Source organism: Ursus americanus, chromosome 14, assembly GCF_024610735.1.
Source record: "Ursus americanus isolate L20-20 chromosome 14, mUrsAme1.1.p, whole genome shotgun sequence".
NCBI classification, from domain to species: domain Eukaryota; kingdom Metazoa; phylum Chordata; class Mammalia; order Carnivora; family Ursidae; genus Ursus; species Ursus americanus.
The window spans coordinates 22,356,532-22,374,667 of record NC_142140.1 but is presented as its reverse complement, the minus strand read 5'-3'; the positions used below and the strand labels follow the sequence as shown (position 1 = coordinate 22,374,667).

Sequence of the window (18,136 nt, the reverse complement as noted above, 5' to 3'; positions counted from 1 at the left end):
CCTACGGGGATCCCGGCCCCTCACCTCTGAGCTGTGCTGTTCAGGCTTCTAGAAGGACTGCCCCTGGGAAGAAATGTCTGAAACCGCCCTGCCAGCAAGCTGTGGTCCCCCGGCAGGAACGTTCCTGCCAAGAGGGGGTGCTGTGAGCATCTTGTGAGCTGCAACATCCAGGTGAACGGTAGAGGGTCTCTTGGTGGCTGTCCAGTTTAGGCAGCCTGCCGTGCATACCATAAGCCCCGTGCTCTCCCTGTCACCGTCATCGTCCCAGTCAACATGCCGAGCACCATGTCCCAGGCGCCGTGACTGGTCGCACACCCTACGGTTCACCCACAAAATGACACTGAGCTAGATACCACAATCATCCCATTTCACAGTTGGGTGGACTGAGGCAGCTCCGGGGATTACCCCGGCGGGGGCAGCAGGATATGGGAAGAAGCAGGGAAAAGGCAGGCAAAGAAAGAGAAGGGGGAAAAGACTGTGCTGAAAACAACTAAACAAAGAGCACGTATAATTCAACACCTATCTTTACGTTTATGCCTAAGACTCACCCTCGGGTGTGAGCTGACAAGCACGGCACAATGTGTCACCGAGCGAATAGCGAAGGGAAGGCCGAGGGCAATTACAGGCGGCCACACCGCACAACAGAGGCAAGCTCTCCCCACGTGGGTCAGGTGGGGGTCAGAGAGGCTAAGCAAATGACAGTCTTCACACATCTGTCTCAGAGCAACACTGAGCACAGGTCTCTGGAGCTCCGCCTGCCCGAAGGGGGAAAGAAATCTTCCACTGCTTCATTCGAAAATTCAAAGAACAAAGGTATACGCACGCACACGCATCTGCCCGTATGTACATGGACATGTACGTGTAGAGTGTACGTGCAGAGACACGTTCACACCCATCTGCACGGGGGTGTGCGTGTGTGTACTTACATGTGCGTGTCTCAGAAAACTGCATTTCCCCACATCAGAGCCACACGTTCGCTGAGCCAGGCAAAGACAAAGCCGAAGCAGAGAGGACATTCTTACTTACGGTGTCCCACATCACGATGTATACATCTGTGCCGAATGAATTATTAACGTGCTGAGTAATGTAAAGATTGATAAAGTCACAGAAGTGGTGATACATGTTAACACCTGGTATTGGAGAAAAGAAATCTATGTTAATTAAACCTGGAGGGCAAAGGATCCAACAATTTTTATTCTACCCCACCTATTTATAGTGTGATAGACTTTAAGCTGAAAATAACTGGGAGGAAAAAAAATAAGAGTTTTTTTCCAAACACAAAAGGATCTGTACTCGGGTAGTCCTCAATTAACAGATGATTTGGCTCAAAAATTCACTTTAAAATTGGCTATTTAGAAATCAGGAATGCATTTTCCCATATACACTAAACAACAAGTGATCAGGAAGTTCCAAGAAAAAAATAACAGAAGTCTATTTAGCTCAAAATGGAATAGAACTATAAGGCCATGAAGACTAAGTTTGTTTTTTATAATCACTTACTTTTAAAAAATCAATTAAGCAATATCTATTTATCACAGAAGTATCAACAATGATGGCACTATTAACATTTTGATATTTTTCATTTCTGTCTTTTTTCTCCTTTTTCATCATGATTTATGGCATTGCTTCTTGGGAAAATACTAATCAACTATCATTTAAAAGGGCTCCGTATCTCATGTTCTCATTGAAAGAGGATGAACTTTGGAGTCAGAAGAACCAGGCTGAACCCAAATCAGCCATTCATGAGCAATGTTCTCAGATGAGTTGGTAACGTCCCTAAGCTTTAGCTTCTCTACGAGAAATAGGAAATCCTTATACTTAGGTGGCAGCTTTTTTGGGAGACACCCAAAGACCTTGTACCTCAAAGCACCCGGCCCCGCGTGTGGCACACAGTGAAACCGTAATGAAGACTACCCAGGTCCTGCTGGGTCGAACAGGGGGCAGGGGAGTGTGGGTGCAGCTATTTTGAAGCTGGCAAGTCCGTCGAACATGTGCTCTTGCGACTTAGGGCCAACCTGGCAATATGCAAATCTAAACGGCATGAAATTCCAAGAACTGACGCGTGAAACATGCACTTTAAAAGGGCAGAAAATGTTGACTGAACGAAAAACAGTGACTCTCAAAAGCAGAAATCACAACATATTGTGACTTCACTCCCACAGTGAATAATAATGGTGTGCGCCCGAAAATAAGAGTAAAACATCTTCAGTTTATGTCAGTCAGGTCACTCTGCTGTATACCCTTGAGCTGTACGGGGCTCCAGGTCAATTACACCTCAGTGGAACAGAAAGAAAAAAGAGAAAAAAAAACCCTTTATAGGCTGGTATCTTAGAGGAATATTTGGAGACAGCTCCTTTCATCATTCAGAACCATTTGGCAAAGAGCGTATTTTCAAGTTAATGAGAAATAGACAGTTCTGTGACAACGCAACTTTATTTCTGGGTGAGCACACAGCACACCTGAGCTCCCTCATGCGTCATCCAGCAAGTTCTTAACACGGACTGGGGAACGCAGCCGAGATTGGCGCTCGGTGACGCAAGGACTTATCAAGGAGGGAGAAAATGCAGGTTCCATGCTTGAGAATGCGCCCCCAAGTGAGTCATGTTCTGTAAAACCCTCATTCTCTCATGGTGAGGAGTCGACGTGGAAAGGGAAATGGGATAAGGGCGTAAGTCAGAAGAAAAAAGGAGAGTTCCGAATATAGGTAAGAAACGGCCTGGGTCTACGCTGGCCTATTATTCCCACTTTACACCCTTTCCTGCCTGCGTACCGGCATCCACGTAGCAGCTCACAGACGTCTACCTCTTTCACAGGCAGATCACAGCATGTGCTTGGCCCCCCTTCCAATTTGCATATTTAAAAAATGAGTCAGGACCTCGCATGCAGCATTCTTACTGGCTCTTATTTCAAAAAGCTCAACTTGTCTGGTTTCTGAACCTCATACGTTGTTACAGAAGAATTACGGCTGCAGGAGGCAGGGCACATTAAAAATACAATCAATAAATTATGGTAGTTCTGAACTATTTGTGACAGAGGGCTCTCTATATTTCCCAGTCACAGGCTGTAAGTATAAATGGAAAAATAATTCTAAATTTAACTATTCCCCCCCCCCCCCTGCCAAGAATATACTGATGTGCTGACTTCCAGAGGAACTTTAAGTTCACTTCAGTCATGGAAACGATGTCAGGAAGTTTGCCAGAAGAGCTCAGGGGGCATTCCTTTTCCACCCACCCACGGTACACACATGGTTTTTACTTATAAATTTTTTTCTAATGAAGCACAATGCAAATCAAGTGATTAGAGAAACCGGGTGGGGTCAATTTAGTTACAGAAGGTACCCATATATATAGCTTTTTCTCTCATCTTTTGATTCTGAGTGAGTCATTCGATACAAACCTGAAGGTTCCCTCTAAGATACCAAAGGTATCGTATCATGGGAAGTTCAAACTAGCTCACTTCTTCAGAGAAGAAAGCAAAACCCAAACTCAGTACTTCATGTCACACGGCATCCTCGAAAGTCACAGGAAATCACTACATACACATACCAAAAAAGGAACAAAGCCTCACTCACCAATAACTAATAACAGATAAACTTAACTTCTCACCTGCATCCAGTTTCATGAAGTAGGCTGGTTTTTCAATGACAATGTCACATTTAGCATCTTCTAGAGGTCTGAAGCTGAGCTGTGTATAGCTCTGCAGCTCAGCAAACCTGCAATCATGAATTGGAAGACAGTTTCAAGGGGGTCCTCCTGAACTTTCGATGGCAACACTGTAACTTAGGATCCGCTCACTGGGGGGATTTTCTTTCTAGAATTTACTCTTATGAAGACAGGTGGAACTTCTCAAACACACTAACATTTCTATAACTTGGTACCAAATGTTAGTGCTGAGACAAGGAATAAAAATGACTTCAAATTTCAGCCGTAGGTGCGAGATCAACTGGGAATTTTCTAGACGAAGAAGAAATTTACACATAGAATTGGCTACATAATCCACCAGTAAAGTGGGAAGGTTCAAGAAGGCTTCCTCGGATCTTGTGATAAGACTTCTTGGATGCTCGGACAGATGACAGTCCAAAAATTATGGAGTGCCTTGGAAAGACAGCACCCAGCTAAGCTTCCCAGAAGAAAGCAAAGCCTTTTCCTCAGAAAATGTCTTTGGAGAGACCACATGGCAGTCTTCTTCCATATAAAAGAAGGCAATCACAAGCATTGCCAAGAGATATTTGGAGTTAACCTAAAGACTGTTTGTCACTCTTCAACTTTGAGACCACAACTGATATAAAATAAATATCAACCAAATCCTTTTAAAATACACACAACACGGAATTATTGTGTTAGATTCAAAATATGTCCACACATTCTTCAATACTTCTCCCTTTAAGAGGTAGAGACTAATTGCCTCGCCTTAAACGTGGGCTGGACTTAGTGATTCACTTCTAATGAGCAGACTGTGGCAGAAATGATGGTGACTTCTGAGATTAGGGTATAGGAAGACTGAAGCCTCCCTCCTCAGGCAGGTGCTAAGTCTCTTGCATGCGTGCATGTGTCTTCTCTCTCTCTCTCTCTCTCTCTCAGGGAGGCCAGGCTGTGAGTAGCACTAAGGGAGAGGCCCACGTGGCAAAAAGATGACACCTCTAGCCCATAGCCAGAGGCAAACTGAAAGTGACAACATGAGTGAGCCTAGAAGCAGGCTCTCCACGGGTGCCTGGGTGGCTCAGTCGTTCAGCGTCTGCCTTCGGCTCAGGGCGTGATCCCGGAGTTCTGGGATCGAGCCCCACATCAGGCTCGAATGCTGGGAGCTTGCTTCTTCCTCTCCCACTCCCCCTGCTTGTGTTCCCTCTCTCGCTAGCTGTCTCTCTCTCTGTCAAATGGATAAATAAAATCTTTAAAAAAAAAAAAAAGAAGAAGAAGAAGCAGTCTCTCCAGGTGGGGTTGGGCCTAGAGATGGTTCCAGCCCTCGTCAATATAGCTGCTGCTGAGCCAGGGTCACCCAGCTAGGCTGCCTCCAAATCCTGACCGTCAGAAACTTGGTAAGCTAATACACTGTGCTGTCTTCAGCTGTTAAATTTTGAAGTAATTTGTTACCACACAGATAATGAATAAAAATCTACCCTAGGTTATATTTTGGAGTAATCTGTTACATGGCATTTAATAACTAATATAAATACACCTTAGAGAACTTCCACCACGTGGAATCAGGTATCGAAAGGTACCAGGAATCAAAATGTATCTCAAAGTTATTTGAGCCACTCTAGCCAATGAATCTAACCCAATCTACAGCTGATCAGTCAGAAGCAGAGGTGATCACCTGGGCTTGCACCTGGGGTCTAACTTCGGGGTTGAGCCCTTACCCTGTGGGATCTGAGGCTGTGTCTGGGTAGGTGGTGTCAGAATTGAGTTGAAGCTGTTGGCGAACTGCCTGGTGGTGTGTGCAAAACCTGACCCGCAGGTTGGAACTGAGTGCTCAGTTTCAAATAAAGGGGCAGCATGAGAGTTTCTTTGGGAAGAGAGAACAGTTCTGTATCCTGATTGTGGGTGTAGTTGCATGCATGTGGCCATGTGACATAAATTTCATAGAACTATGTATCCACGATAAAAAATAAAAAAGAATGCATAGAAACACTGGTGAAATTCAAATGTGTTTAGTGAATAATATTGTACCAATGTCAATTTCCTGATTTTGACCATTGTGCTATGGTTATGTAAGATGTCATCATTAGAGGAAGCTGGGGGAAGGGTACAACGGGAACTCCTTGCATTATTTTTAAACTTCTGTAAGCCTAAAATTATTTTTAAATAAAAGTTTTTTAAAGTACCCAAATTTCTTAATTTCTAGAGATAACCTGTCAGACCACAGAACTAGTTCATTATTAAAAATGTTTTGGTTTTTTTTTTTAAAGATTTTATTTACTTTTTTGACAGAGAGGGAGACAGCCAGCAAGAGAGGGACCACAAGCAGGGGGAGTGGGAGAGGAAGAAGCAGGCTCCCAGCATTCAAGCCTGATGTGGGGCTCGATCCCAGCACCCTGGGATCACGCCCTGAGCCGAAGGCAGACGCTTAACGACTGAGCCACCCAGGCCCCCATTATTAAAAATGTTTTAAATCAAAATGTGTTCCCCAATTTATATAAAGTTCAAAAAGCTGATCAGAGGTGTTGAGGGTCAGGGTAGGGTTTACAACTTTGAAGAGGAGCCTGGGGTGCTGGTGGAGCCCAATGCGGGGCTCATCCCAGGACCCTGAGATCATGACCTGAGCCGAAGGCAGACACTTAACTGACTGAGCCCCCCAGGCGCCCCTAAATGTGTATCTCTTTAAAAAAAGGTGTTCCTCAAACACATGGACAATTACAAAGAGTTAATAAAAATTCATTTTTGAACTGATTTTTTTCTTTCATTAGCAACCAGTAAATAAATCCTATATCGTACTTCCTCATATTTAATAAACATATATTTAATTCAAATACAACTGATAGATTTACTTTGTAGCTCATGAGAAATTCTCTACAAATGAAGTAACATTTTCCAGTGGAAAGTCCTTTCCAACGTCTGCAGGTGCCAGACACAAAAGCAAATATTTTAGAAACATATTTTTAAAGAAATAATCTTACCAAGACTGCAGAGGGCTTTTGCGCTGACCTTGAGACATCAACGCCCGAGCGTCCAGTGCACAGTGTCCTCCGATTTCACCACTCTGGAGAAAATCTTCCTTAAATCTGGTGGACGACCAAAAATTAAGCTCAGTTTGAAAAATTTTAGCACTATGCAAGCACATGGGGTGTAACAAAGGTGGTTTACCAATTTCCAAAATCAGTGTGTTGTTAGAATTTAACTCTATTACAAGAGAATGTTTCAAACATACACAAAAGTAGCAGAATGGTACAGAAGCCCGATGGACCCATAATCCAGCTTTGCGATAATCAGCCTGGGGCCGGACCACGTCTTCCATCCTCCACCCCTTCCCCAACCTCGTCGCCATAGTCTTATGAAGCAAATTCAAGGCATATCCCTGGACCTGGAACTATTTCAGAATTTCCATTAGGTTTTAACACCAACCACTTCCGTACCTGTCATGGTTTCTCTTGATGTTTCTTAAATCGAGATAGAGATTGACGGCTCTGCAGTATTGCAGATAACGGGAACACACCAGGCTTGAGTCGTGCTGAATTGAGGTTGAGAAAAAAGAAAAAAAAAATAACTCTGGGTACTAACATTTTGAGGACATTCTCAGACGTGCCAGACAAGTTCACAGCATGAACACTATCAGGTTGAAATCACACAACGTGAGGAGAACAGCTTCTTTTTTTTTTTTTCAATTTTATTTTATTTAAATTCAATTAATTCACATACAGTGTATTATTAGTTTCAGAGGTAGAGTTCAGCGACTCATCAGAATAGCTTCTGAAAGGCTGCATCCGTGGACGGATTTTTCCCCTCCCCAGCAGACTCTGGTCAAGCCTAGTTTTGCCAGCGTGCATGCATACTTTTAGGTTATTACGAAGAACTCCCAAAGGTTCTATTTATATCATCTCAAACTTTAAGGCTTTATGTGTGGTTCTGTTCAATGCTCTTTTAAAAAAAGGCACTCAGAGCCATCACTAACCTCGTCGCTATGTGAAAAAGCATTTTTCAAAGCCAAGCCAAATGAAACAAAGAAGAATGCACACGTTAAGAGAGGTTAAAACGAAGGCTGGAAAGGCACTTTGTCAATTTTAATAAGACGTGCTTTCTACAAACCAGAAAGCTTCTGGGAGTCCCTGTCTCAACAGCAATAAGAGAGCGATGGTTTTTAAATCACTGAAGTACAAGAGCTTAAGAGTCAACTACCAGAGCCTGCTTCTCTTTTTTCCAGTCTGGTTTGTTCCAAAATAGAGACGGTTTCAAAAACTTTTATCCACCTGGATTTTATTTATAGGTTTAAATGCCATTTTATTGTTTTCCCATAATGCCCAATAAGGCCTTCACCTTAACTACATGGGGTTTTGGAATTGGTAGCTGGTAAGGGGTCATGGTCTGACTGCACAAAACCTATCAAAGTACATCTTGGCCCGGGAAGAGTCTACCTACTGCCTTGGACGAGGTGTGCGGGGTGGGGTTGTGGCTCTCCCCTTGCCCCTTCCACATCAACAGGTGGACTCCAGCCAGACTACGCAACACACAAAAAACAGCGTATGTTAAGGGTGCCCAGCCGTAGTGTGGACTAAAGCCACACCTCCCTCCTTTGGGGCTCATCCCTCTCCCTACAATGGTTTCAATTTCTATTATGTGATCTCTCCAGAAGCACTATAGCATGGGCGCCTGGGTGACTGTCAGTTAAGCGTCTGCATTCTGCTCAGGTCATGATCCCAGGGTCCTGGGACCCAGTCTGGCATAGGGCTCCCTGCTCAGCAGGGAGCCAGCTTCTCTCTCTGCCCTTCCCCACCCCACTCGTGTCCTCTCTCACTCAAAAAATAAATAAAATAAATAAAAATACTTGAAAAAAAAGTATAGAGCATATATTTAGTTTCTTAATGAAAATGAATTAAGAAAAAAAATTTTTAATTTTCTAGATTGTCTGGAGATACTAGAGACCCCGAGAGGTCAGAGGCTTGGCCAGAGCTCAAGAACACTGACAGAGAGGAGACCTTAACAGCAAGTGCTTACAACCCCACGGACCTTTAAAAATTAACACTGAGCCCTTTGCCGAGAGCCCGGTCCTGCACTGAGCATTTTTATAAGCAGAATAAGCATTTTTATAAGCTCATTTCTTCCCAGACACAAGCTACGACACTGGTATAGCTTGAAAGGAAAAGAAACGGAAACATGGAAGGGTTGGGTGCTCTAAGGATCCGGTTTTGATCCCTACAGTGTGGAGCTTGCTCTTTTCCTGACCACCCAAAATGGGCTCTCGGCGACGCGCTCGGCTTACACACTGAGCGCAATACACTATGGTGGAAAGCACACAGAAAAAGATCTGTATCGTGTTTCTAGATGGACGAGGCTACCCAGCAGCTGTGTGGTCCTGCAGAAGTCACTTCACCCTTCTGAGGACCTTGTTTTCCTCTGTGGTCTAGTGGCATCAGTAATATCTCCCCTGTCTATCTGCTGTAAGGCTTGTGAAAATCAAGCTAGCTGACAGAGAGAAAAGCTGTTTGCAAACTGTAAGGTCCTAAGCAAACACAGAGGGGTCTGGGAGGAGGCTGGGTATCATCTGTCCGCAACAATTTGCAAGGGAATTTGGAAAGATGCAGTTTGTCAATTTATCTTCTTTAGAGTAATGTGGGGGGGGGGGGATTCTAATCCTAGTAATATTTTTAACTGCCTCAAAATAGGACCATCTGATATATCTGTGAAAATGACAACACAGCTTCCAAACAAAACAGAAAGACTTGTTTTAGAAAGTTAAATAAAAGTCAAAGCCCACAAACACGTGAGCCAGGATCTCTTTCCTGGAGCCATCTATCTTGTTTTTACATGACAATCTAAATTCTAGGAGCATTTGAAAAGAAACACCCACCGCTTCCTTAGGCTGGCAGAGCACATGCATTTCCTCCAGCCGCTCGCCCGCATATCCAAAGTCAGCTTGTTTCCAGAATATGTCTTGGGCGGATTCAAGGGTATCTGTCCTATTCACAATCAAAAAGATTCCATGGGGAAAAAAAAAAAAAAAAGATTCCATGATTTTTCTCTATTTACCTTTTCTGAGCCTTGAATTTCCTTTCTAAAGGTTAAATTGCCGGAAGTCTGTCATTAAGTCTTTTGACCGTCATAATCTTCTTACAACTCCCTTGCTACTACAAGATACCAAGATACATTATTCACAGACTTACTTTCTTCTACTAAAAATACACAACGGGAATGTATGAGGTTAGGGTCATCTGGAACTGAAGAAAATGAGAGAGAATGAGCTACTAACTACTGTAGTTCCTTTACTCCACTAACCTCGCATGTACTGGAAATACTAACTATACTTCACACTCCCCTCCGGAATCAAGAGGAAACCATCAAGTTATCTTTTTAGTGTTTGTTGGGGGGAAATCGTTTCTGGTGATCCATGCTGTTTTCTCTCTCTATGGCAGAGGAAGTAACAGATACTCCTGGATGGGGTGGCAGGAGGGTGGGGAGACAAGTCAACTTGAATTCATGACTGCGTAAGCAAATTAACTAAGCTGGGAGGTGGAGCACCAGCATAAAGTGCAAAGAAAGATGATTTCAAAGGGAGGAGGAGTCCGTCTAGAAGCTTACCATCCCACGTCGACGTAGGTGCAGACAGGGTAGCCAAACCTGAACTCTGGTTTGCAGGATTTCTCATAACCCCAGCAGTATTTTAGATTCTCCAGGTGTTTCTAGAACATAAAACGTGTATGTTTAGACCAGTCTCCCTTCCTCTGACATTTAGAGATGACTCTTCAGACTTCTGCATGAAGAAAACAAACCTCCATAGGACTTTCACTCTCACATCTTATAATGTATATTCATGTAATGAAAAGAATTACAATAAATCCTAAGAACAGTCTCCAAGGGCTCAACCGTGGTGATCCTTAATCGTCACTCCCTCACCACGACATCTGGGCCCCAAGCAAAAGCACAGGTTTTCCCTATACGCCACCAAAGAACACTTGGATTGGAATTTGCTGAAGGAGCTTAATGAAACTTTCTCAGTGAGCAAAGCGATTCTAGTATCAGTCCCTAAAGAGTCACATAAAATGAAATTTCTATGATCCAAAGAATCACAGGGAAATTAAATGGATTAGCAACTTTACGCATCAATCCAGAGCAGCAGAAACGCCACGAGACTGGACACGGCAGCGGCTGCTGGCCAAGGCTGCTCTTCTGCAAGGCCCAGGGGCAACACTGGTCTGATTCCCAGGCCTGCTTTTCCATATGCTTCCTGAGCCAGCACCATGGGAAAGGAAGTTTCTCACAAGGCCCAGCTTTGATCTCTGAGACCTCGTGAGACGTCTTAATGGGCTCCAATTTGAGGCCTTTCCAACAACTCTAAAACAGAGGGAAGGCCATAGTCACCGTCATAATTGGGCGGAGGTGTTATTACCGAAATTAAATGCTAAGAGACCCTCTCAAGGGCAGCTGAAGAAGAAAAAAAGAGGTGTGAAATCCTCTAGTTACTTTTAACTAGCCATTCTTGTCTGGATAAAATCTAATTCCCTTTGTTTACAGAGTATCCAAATAGTATTGGCTGACTATTTATTTCATGAGTGATTGTGATTTTAAGTTTTAGTGGTGATTCCGATTTTAAATCTCACTCTTGTGAATGCGATATAATTTTAAGCAAAGTTTAGGCACTTAGAAGCACCAGACAAATGCACAGTCTTACAGCTACCTTACAGAATGCTACCTTCAAGTTCAGGTGATAAAGCAGAAGCAACATCCTTTTAAAAAGAAATAAGAGAAGAAAAACGAATACCTACCTTATAAGGACAACGTGCATCTTTCTTACAGACCGTGGCAATATGCCTATTATTGTGCAAAAAGAAGGGAATGTGCTCCTCCGGCAAGCGGATACTGGCATAGTCAAACAGAGGTTCGCCTGGAATGCCCTCGGCCTTGGGAGGAGCCTCATCGTGGCCACTCAGGGAAACACCATGAAGCAAGACTCCAAGCACAAGCAGCTTTAACATAGCAACCTCCACACCTAGAGATCATATTGAAAAGGTTTTTGTGAAGACATACCTTTAAAAATCAAAGGGATCAAGGGCTCAGTATAACGACACGGACCCTTGCCACATCACCGAATAACGCTCCTTTGTTCAACCAACAGTCACTGTGCGCCCGCTCTGCTCCAGGCACTGTGTGAGGAGCTAGGCACACAGGGGGTGAACGCAACCAGGCCCTTGTTCTGATGGAGCTTACAACCTTTTTCAAACGTTCTCGGTCAAGAGTCAGATAGTGAATATTTTTGTTTTTGGAGGCCATACAATCTCAGCGGCAACTACTCGACATTACCTTTGCCATGAAAACAGCCACAGCCTATCCTAAGGAACGGGGGTGGTTGTGTTCTAATAAAACTTTATTTATAAAAATGGGGCATGGGGCGCCTGGGTGGCACAGCGGTTAGGCGTCTGCCTTCGGCTCAGGGCGTGATCCCGGCGTTATGGGATCGAGCCCCACATCAGGCTCCTCCGCTATGAGCCTGCTTCTTCCTCTCCCACTCCCCCTGTTTGTGTTCCCTCTCTCGCTGGTTGTCTCTATCTCTGTCAAATAAATAAATAAAATCTTTAAAAATAAAAAAATAAGGGGTGCCTGGGTAGCGCAGTGGTTAAGTGTCTGCCTTCGGCTCAGGGCGTGATCCCGGCATTCTGGGATCGAGCCCCACATCAGGCTCCTCCACTGGGAGCCTGCTTCTTCCTCTCCCACTCCCCCTGCTTGTGTTCCCTCTCTCGCTGGCTGTCTCTCTCTATCAAATAAATAAATAAAATCTTAAAAAAAAAAAATAAATAAATAAAAATAAAAAAATAAAAAAAAATAAAAAAAAATGGGGCAAAGGCCTTGATGTGACCCCAGTTGCCTATTACTGATGCCGGAAATAAAGTAGGTAATAGGAGAGGCAATATAACATGGTGGTTTAGAACATGAACTCGGAAGTGAGACCACCTGGGTTTGAATCTAGCTACAGTTTCCCGACTGTACGATCTTGAGCTATTTAACCTTATATCTGTAAAATGGAAATAATCATAAACCTTTGTCATAGCGCTGCTGTGACTTAAATATTGGTAAAAATTTAATGTACCTGGCACATTAAATCCTGTACAAGTGTTTATTGAGTAAATGTTTAAAGCCACATGGGAGGGTGGGGGAAGGAAGAGGTTGCTAAATACTTCATTTTTTTTTTTAAGATTTTATTTATTTATTTGACAGAGAGAGAGAGGCAGCAAGAGAGGGAACACAAGCAGGGGGAGTGGGAGAGGGAGAAGCAGGCTTCCCGCTAAGCAGGGAGCCTGATGCGGGGCTCTATCCTGGGACTCTGGGATCACGCCCTGAGCCCAAGGCAGACGCTTAACGACTGAGCCACCCAGGCGTCCCTACTAAATAGTTTTTGAGCTGAGACCTGAATGATGAGGGTCAGGGAAATCATGCCAGGGAGGGAGAGAGAAGAAAAGAAAGTGCAAAGTTCTGAGCAAATATGTATCTGCTGAATAAAAATTAATAATGACGGGGTGCCTGGGGTCTCAGTTGGTTAAGTGTCTGAGTCTTGATCTCAGGGTCTTGAGTTCAAGCCCTGCACTGGGGTCCATGAGCCTACTAAAAAACAAAAAACAAACTGATAATCACAATCATATACAGGTTCCTACTATGTGCGAGGGACTATTCTAAGTACTGAGGATGCAGCAGTGAACGTGCTAAAACTCCCTACCCTTGTGAAGCTCACCTTCCAGGAGGTGTTATAAGAGTCTATGATAATAGTAACTACAACTCAGAAAACTCAGAGACTGTGCCATTAATCCATCCCCATCCTGCATTAGCAATGTGAAAAGAGGTAATAACCATCATGGGCCTTACTGCATGTCTAACTCACCCCGAAAGTATTAAACCTCATGGACTAGAATTCTCCTATGTAACCCAGGCAATAATTGTGCCATTCTTGGTTCACTTTAGAATATTTTGTTCTATGAAAAAAAAAAAAAAAAAAGATGCTCTTCCCACAGAATGATAGGACCATATTATAAATGAGCTACTCCCCAGCGAGATCTGCAGTCACTGGGGCAGGTTGGAAAAACCAACTTTCAGAATCAGCCCTCACTGACTACACATAACGAAGATGGGGCCTTTAGAAACAAACTGCTATGTTCAATCCAGCCTGAAGTCCCAAGGCCTGGGCTTCATAACAAAGATTGTGGACACTGAAAAGAAATCCTTTCCCCCTCTGGAGTGGTAAATATAGTGGCTTCTCTCTTCCATGGCTCTGAAGAGTATATTATCAACTGTTGGAAAGGTGATCTGAATTCATACTTCCAGTGAGGACTTTCATCCAACGGTGAGTTGACAGTGATTTTACAAAATTTAAAAATACCTATTAATAGTAACAGTGTACTTTTAATGGAAATATTTACCTCTTTAATTATCAGAACCACGCAGAAGCTGTTGTGATGCTTCAGGTATCGGAAATCTGTCAGAAATGAAACATATTACCTTAAAAAGATGCCGAAGTACACTTTATCATTCAGGTGATATTTTGGATTAAAAGAAATATTAAGAGAGGAAAAAATGTAATGAGAGAACCTCTAAGCACAAGGCCTGGCACCTGGCGAGACATTCGGTAAGCAAAAGGCCTGACTCATAGTGTGCTTTTCCGTAAACACCAGACTGTGAAAAGCAAAGTTACAGGTACCACTCTCAACACTGTCACTTAAACTAGATTCTAATGGTACACAGAAGGTTATGGTCCACTTTATATAGGCATCAGCTGGTACAGGCCAGAGGGACACTGCAGATAAAACCTTCTAGAAGAAACCATGTTCCTGGTTCTCACCCTACCAAGCCTACTCACTGAATGGTACTGGTACTTGAGCTTTCCTATTTACTACTCCAGCCTGACCATTCAACAGGCAGGATGGCCTATTTTTTTTTTTTTTTTTGACTCATTCTTTCCAGTAACAAAGTCACTGTTACGACTAAGTCCCGACCTTCAGTTCTTCAAGTCCACTGTCCTTCACTGAGTTCTCGCTACAACTAAACCCACTGATCCATGAAGAAGGAGTAACATTTAAGTCATGGGAAAAATCTGAGGTCTTGGATCAGAAATCAGGCTTTGGGGCGCCTGGGTGGCACAGCGGTTGGGCGTCTGCCTGGTTGGGCGTCTGCCTTCGGCTCAGGGCGTGATCCCGGCGTTGTGGGATCGAGTCCCACATCGGGCTCCTCCGCTGGGAGCCTGCTTCTTCCTCTCCCACTCCCCCTGCTTGTGTTCCCTCTCTCGCTGGCTGTCTCTGTCAAATAAATAAATAAAATCTTTAAAAAAAAAGAAATCAGGCTTTGGCAAAGGGCACGTACCTACTTGCATAAGCTAGAAGGGGGTTGCTGCTGGAGCATGAAAGCACAGCCCCGGGGCCTGGCAGAAAGCCGTTCTGGTGCGCAGTCCTCTTGCAAGGCCCCCCCAGGGATGGGTGAACGCACTTTCTCCAGCAGATGGAAGCTTGAGCGCTGCGCTCCTTTCTTTTCCTTCAGTACAAAGCAGGCGGTTCCTTCCTCTTCTGTATTCCTTCGCCGGATTTCCTCAGGCCTAAAAGGTGGAGGAGGAAAAAAAGGAAGAGCCTGAAAGATGATGAGAGATGAGAGCCTGAGGCTGACAGGGACCACAGTGGGTGAGATGGGGCAGTGGCCGGTGACAGAGCTTGGGAAGTGTAAAGAAAAGTTGAACGCATCGGCGACTCACAAGGACTCCTAAACGGCTCGCCCGCACTGGGGCCACGGGTCTCAAGGTCGGTAGAGGCAGGGGTCAGAAAGGGCTCGGCGGCCTGAGATGCCGATGGGAGGTCCACCAGCTGTGTGCCAGGGCGTCAATCGGGGAAGCGGGGCCGGGGCTGCGGCGACGGCGCTTCCGCAGACACCCCGCCGCGCTCGGGTTCTTCACCCCAGGCGCCAGCGGGGCTGCCGCGGGGTCGCGAGGTCCCCGCACGTCGCCCGCCACCCTGCACTGCACCCCCTCCCCACCTCCACCCAGTCCCCGGCGCCTGGGAGGGACCCGGGGGAGCGGCTTCGCCCAGGTCTGGCACGCCGACCCACGCGGCGCCGGAGGGGGAGAAGGGCATCCTTCCCCGTGGTCGGCGGGCTCCCGGGAGCCCCGCGCGCCGCGGCGGGCCCCGTGAAGGGGCCGAGCGCCCGCCTCCCCGGCTCGCGGGCGGTGGAAGGCGCGGACGCAGTCCGCAGAGAGGCGGCAGCCCGCGGGGAAGGCACGCCGGGAGCCCCAGCGGGAGAGGCGCGCGCAGCCGGGCCGCCGCGGGAGGGCGGCGGGGGAGGGCTCCGCGGATCGCCGAGCGAGTCCCACCTGGAGCCGGGGGAGCCAGAGCTGCGGAGGAGGAGGAGACAGCCGCCGCTCCAGAGCTCGGAGTCGTCATAACCGGCTGCTGCGGCTCACCGGAAACCTCGGGCGCGGGAGCAGGGCCAGGGGGCGCCAGGGAGCCGCCGGCACTCCGAGGCGGCCTGCGCCGGGAGGCGGGCCCGAGCCCCGCAGAGGGGCAGAGGCAGGCGCCTGGGCTCGGCGCGCGCGGCCGGACGCGGGGCGGCAGGGAGGGGCGGGGGCTCCGTCCGCTCTAGGTCGCGCTTCCCAGCCAAGGGCAGTGACGGAGCGTCTGAGCCGGCCTCCTGAGCAGAGCAGGCGACGGAAGCGGGGTCACCCGGCTGGACTGGCCCCCTGGGGGGGAAGGAGCTAAGGCGCTTAGAGGACACTAGGACACCTGCCTCTGCTTCTCATCTCCATTCTGATTGCGTCGCACTGACACGGAAGGTTACCGTTTTCTTGATCAGAGCAGAAGTTGCCGCCCTAACTTTACAGTGTGTGGTGCGAACGTAGTCGGCAGCACTTGCTGGTGGTGGGGCTGCTCTGACTCCTCGCACATTATACAGCATATACTTGCCCTCTCCGTACTTACCCGAAAACTCGACAAGCTCAAATGCTGCTCTGCGTAAAGTTTTATCGTTGTATTATTTTATAATTACTTGAATTCCTTTATAATTATATTGATTATTTTATCATAGTTATTTGAACGCCCGTCTCCCACACTGTCTTCAATCTTGACACCCTTGGTTCTAGTATACGCTATCTACAATAGAGCATAGTAGGGTTGATCATTACGGATTCAACTTGAACTGATTAAAGGAAGGTTGATACCATCAAAATAAACATGCTCACAAACATAAAGTCACCACTATTCATATGATCATAAAGAAATAACAGTTTGTTTCCGAAGGCTTAAATGCCTTTTAAATACTTTTTAAAGATGCTGTTAAGAGAAGTGTTACAAATTCCATTAGTAATCTCCTAAATAAGGAATGTTATCTGGATTTATTTTTTCAAATAACAACACTGCAAAGACACATATGGTATTTGACATGTCCCAGACATAATTCTAAAGCACTTTACAGTATTAACTCATTTATCCTTCATGTAAAAGACTGCATCTAAGGGAACTAACTACTGCTCTATTATGTCATATTTTGCCCACCCCATACCAATAAGTGCAATAATTTTAAAAGTGCTTTCTCCTTGATGGCTAATGATTTTGAACATTTTTTCATGTGTCTGTTAGCCATTTGTATGTCTTCATTGGAAAAGTGTCTGTTCATATCTTCTGCCCATTTTTTGATTTATTTGTTTCTCGTGTGTTGAGTTTGAGAAGTTCTTTGTAGATCTTGGATACCAGTCCTTTATCTGTAGTGTCATTTGCAAATATATTCTCCCATTCCGTGCGCTGCCTCTTAGTTTTTCTGACTGTTTCCTTGGCTGTGCAGAAACTTTTAATCTTGATGAAGTCCCATAAATTCATTTTATCTTTTGTTTCTCTTGCCTTTGGGGATGTATCATGAAAAAGGTTGCTTTGGCCGATGTCGTAGAGGTTGCTGCCTATGTTCTCCTCTAGGATTTTGATGGATTCCTGTCTCACATCGAGGTCTTTCATCCATTTGGAGTTTATTTTTTGTGTATGGTGTGAGATAGTGGTCAAGTTTCATTCTTTTGCATGTAGCTGTCCAATTTTCCCAGCACCATTTATTGAAGAGACTGTCTTTTTCCCACCGGATGTTTTTTCCTGCTTTATCAAATATTAGTTGCCCAAAGAGCCGAGGAATTTATGGGACTTCATCAAGATTAAAAGTTTCTGCACAGCCAAGGAAACAGTCAGAAAAACTAAGAGGCAGCCCACGGAATGGGAGAATATATTTGCAAATGACACTACAGATAAAGGACTGGTATCCAAGATCTACAAAGAACTTCTCAAACTCAATACACGAGAAACAAATAAACAAATCAAAAAATGGGCAGAAGATATGAACAGACACTTTTCCAATGAAGACATACAAATGGCTAACAGACACATGAAAAAATGTTCAAAATCATTAGCCATCAAGGAAATTCAAATCAAAACCACACTGAGATACCACCTTACGCCAGTTAGAATGGCAAAAATAGACAAGGCAAGAAACAA

At 45.2% G+C, this 18,136-nt stretch overlaps 1 protein-coding gene across 3 annotated transcripts in view; it reads right to left on the bottom strand.

The window, feature by feature from the left end:
* EOGT (EGF domain specific O-linked N-acetylglucosamine transferase) overlaps window positions 1–16,316 on the bottom strand; it is a 34,835-nt gene extending 18,519 nt beyond the window's left edge. Inside the window, exons 1-10 of one of the 3 annotated variants that reach the window (XM_045808055.2) lie at window positions 15,982–16,316; window positions 14,988–15,216; window positions 14,051–14,106; window positions 11,411–11,634; window positions 10,227–10,327; window positions 9,499–9,607; window positions 7,070–7,164; window positions 6,614–6,718; window positions 3,606–3,712; window positions 1,027–1,130 (exon numbers count right to left, since the gene is read on the bottom strand). In XM_045808055.2, coding sequence (XP_045664011.2) covers window positions 1,027–1,130; window positions 3,606–3,712; window positions 6,614–6,718; window positions 7,070–7,164; window positions 9,499–9,607; window positions 10,227–10,327; window positions 11,411–11,620 — 831 coding nt within the window. In that variant the 5' untranslated portion in view covers window positions 11,621–11,634; window positions 14,051–14,106; window positions 14,988–15,216; window positions 15,982–16,316. Of the gene's footprint in view, window positions 1–1,026; window positions 1,131–3,605; window positions 3,713–6,613; window positions 6,719–7,069; window positions 7,165–9,498; window positions 9,608–10,226; window positions 10,328–11,410; window positions 11,635–14,050; window positions 14,107–14,987; window positions 15,217–15,369; window positions 15,534–15,981 lie in introns of those variants that run through there. The other 2 variants (XM_045808057.2, XM_045808056.2) reach the window with 2 other exon arrangements.
* Between the last annotated feature and the right edge of the window lie 1,820 nt (window positions 16,317–18,136).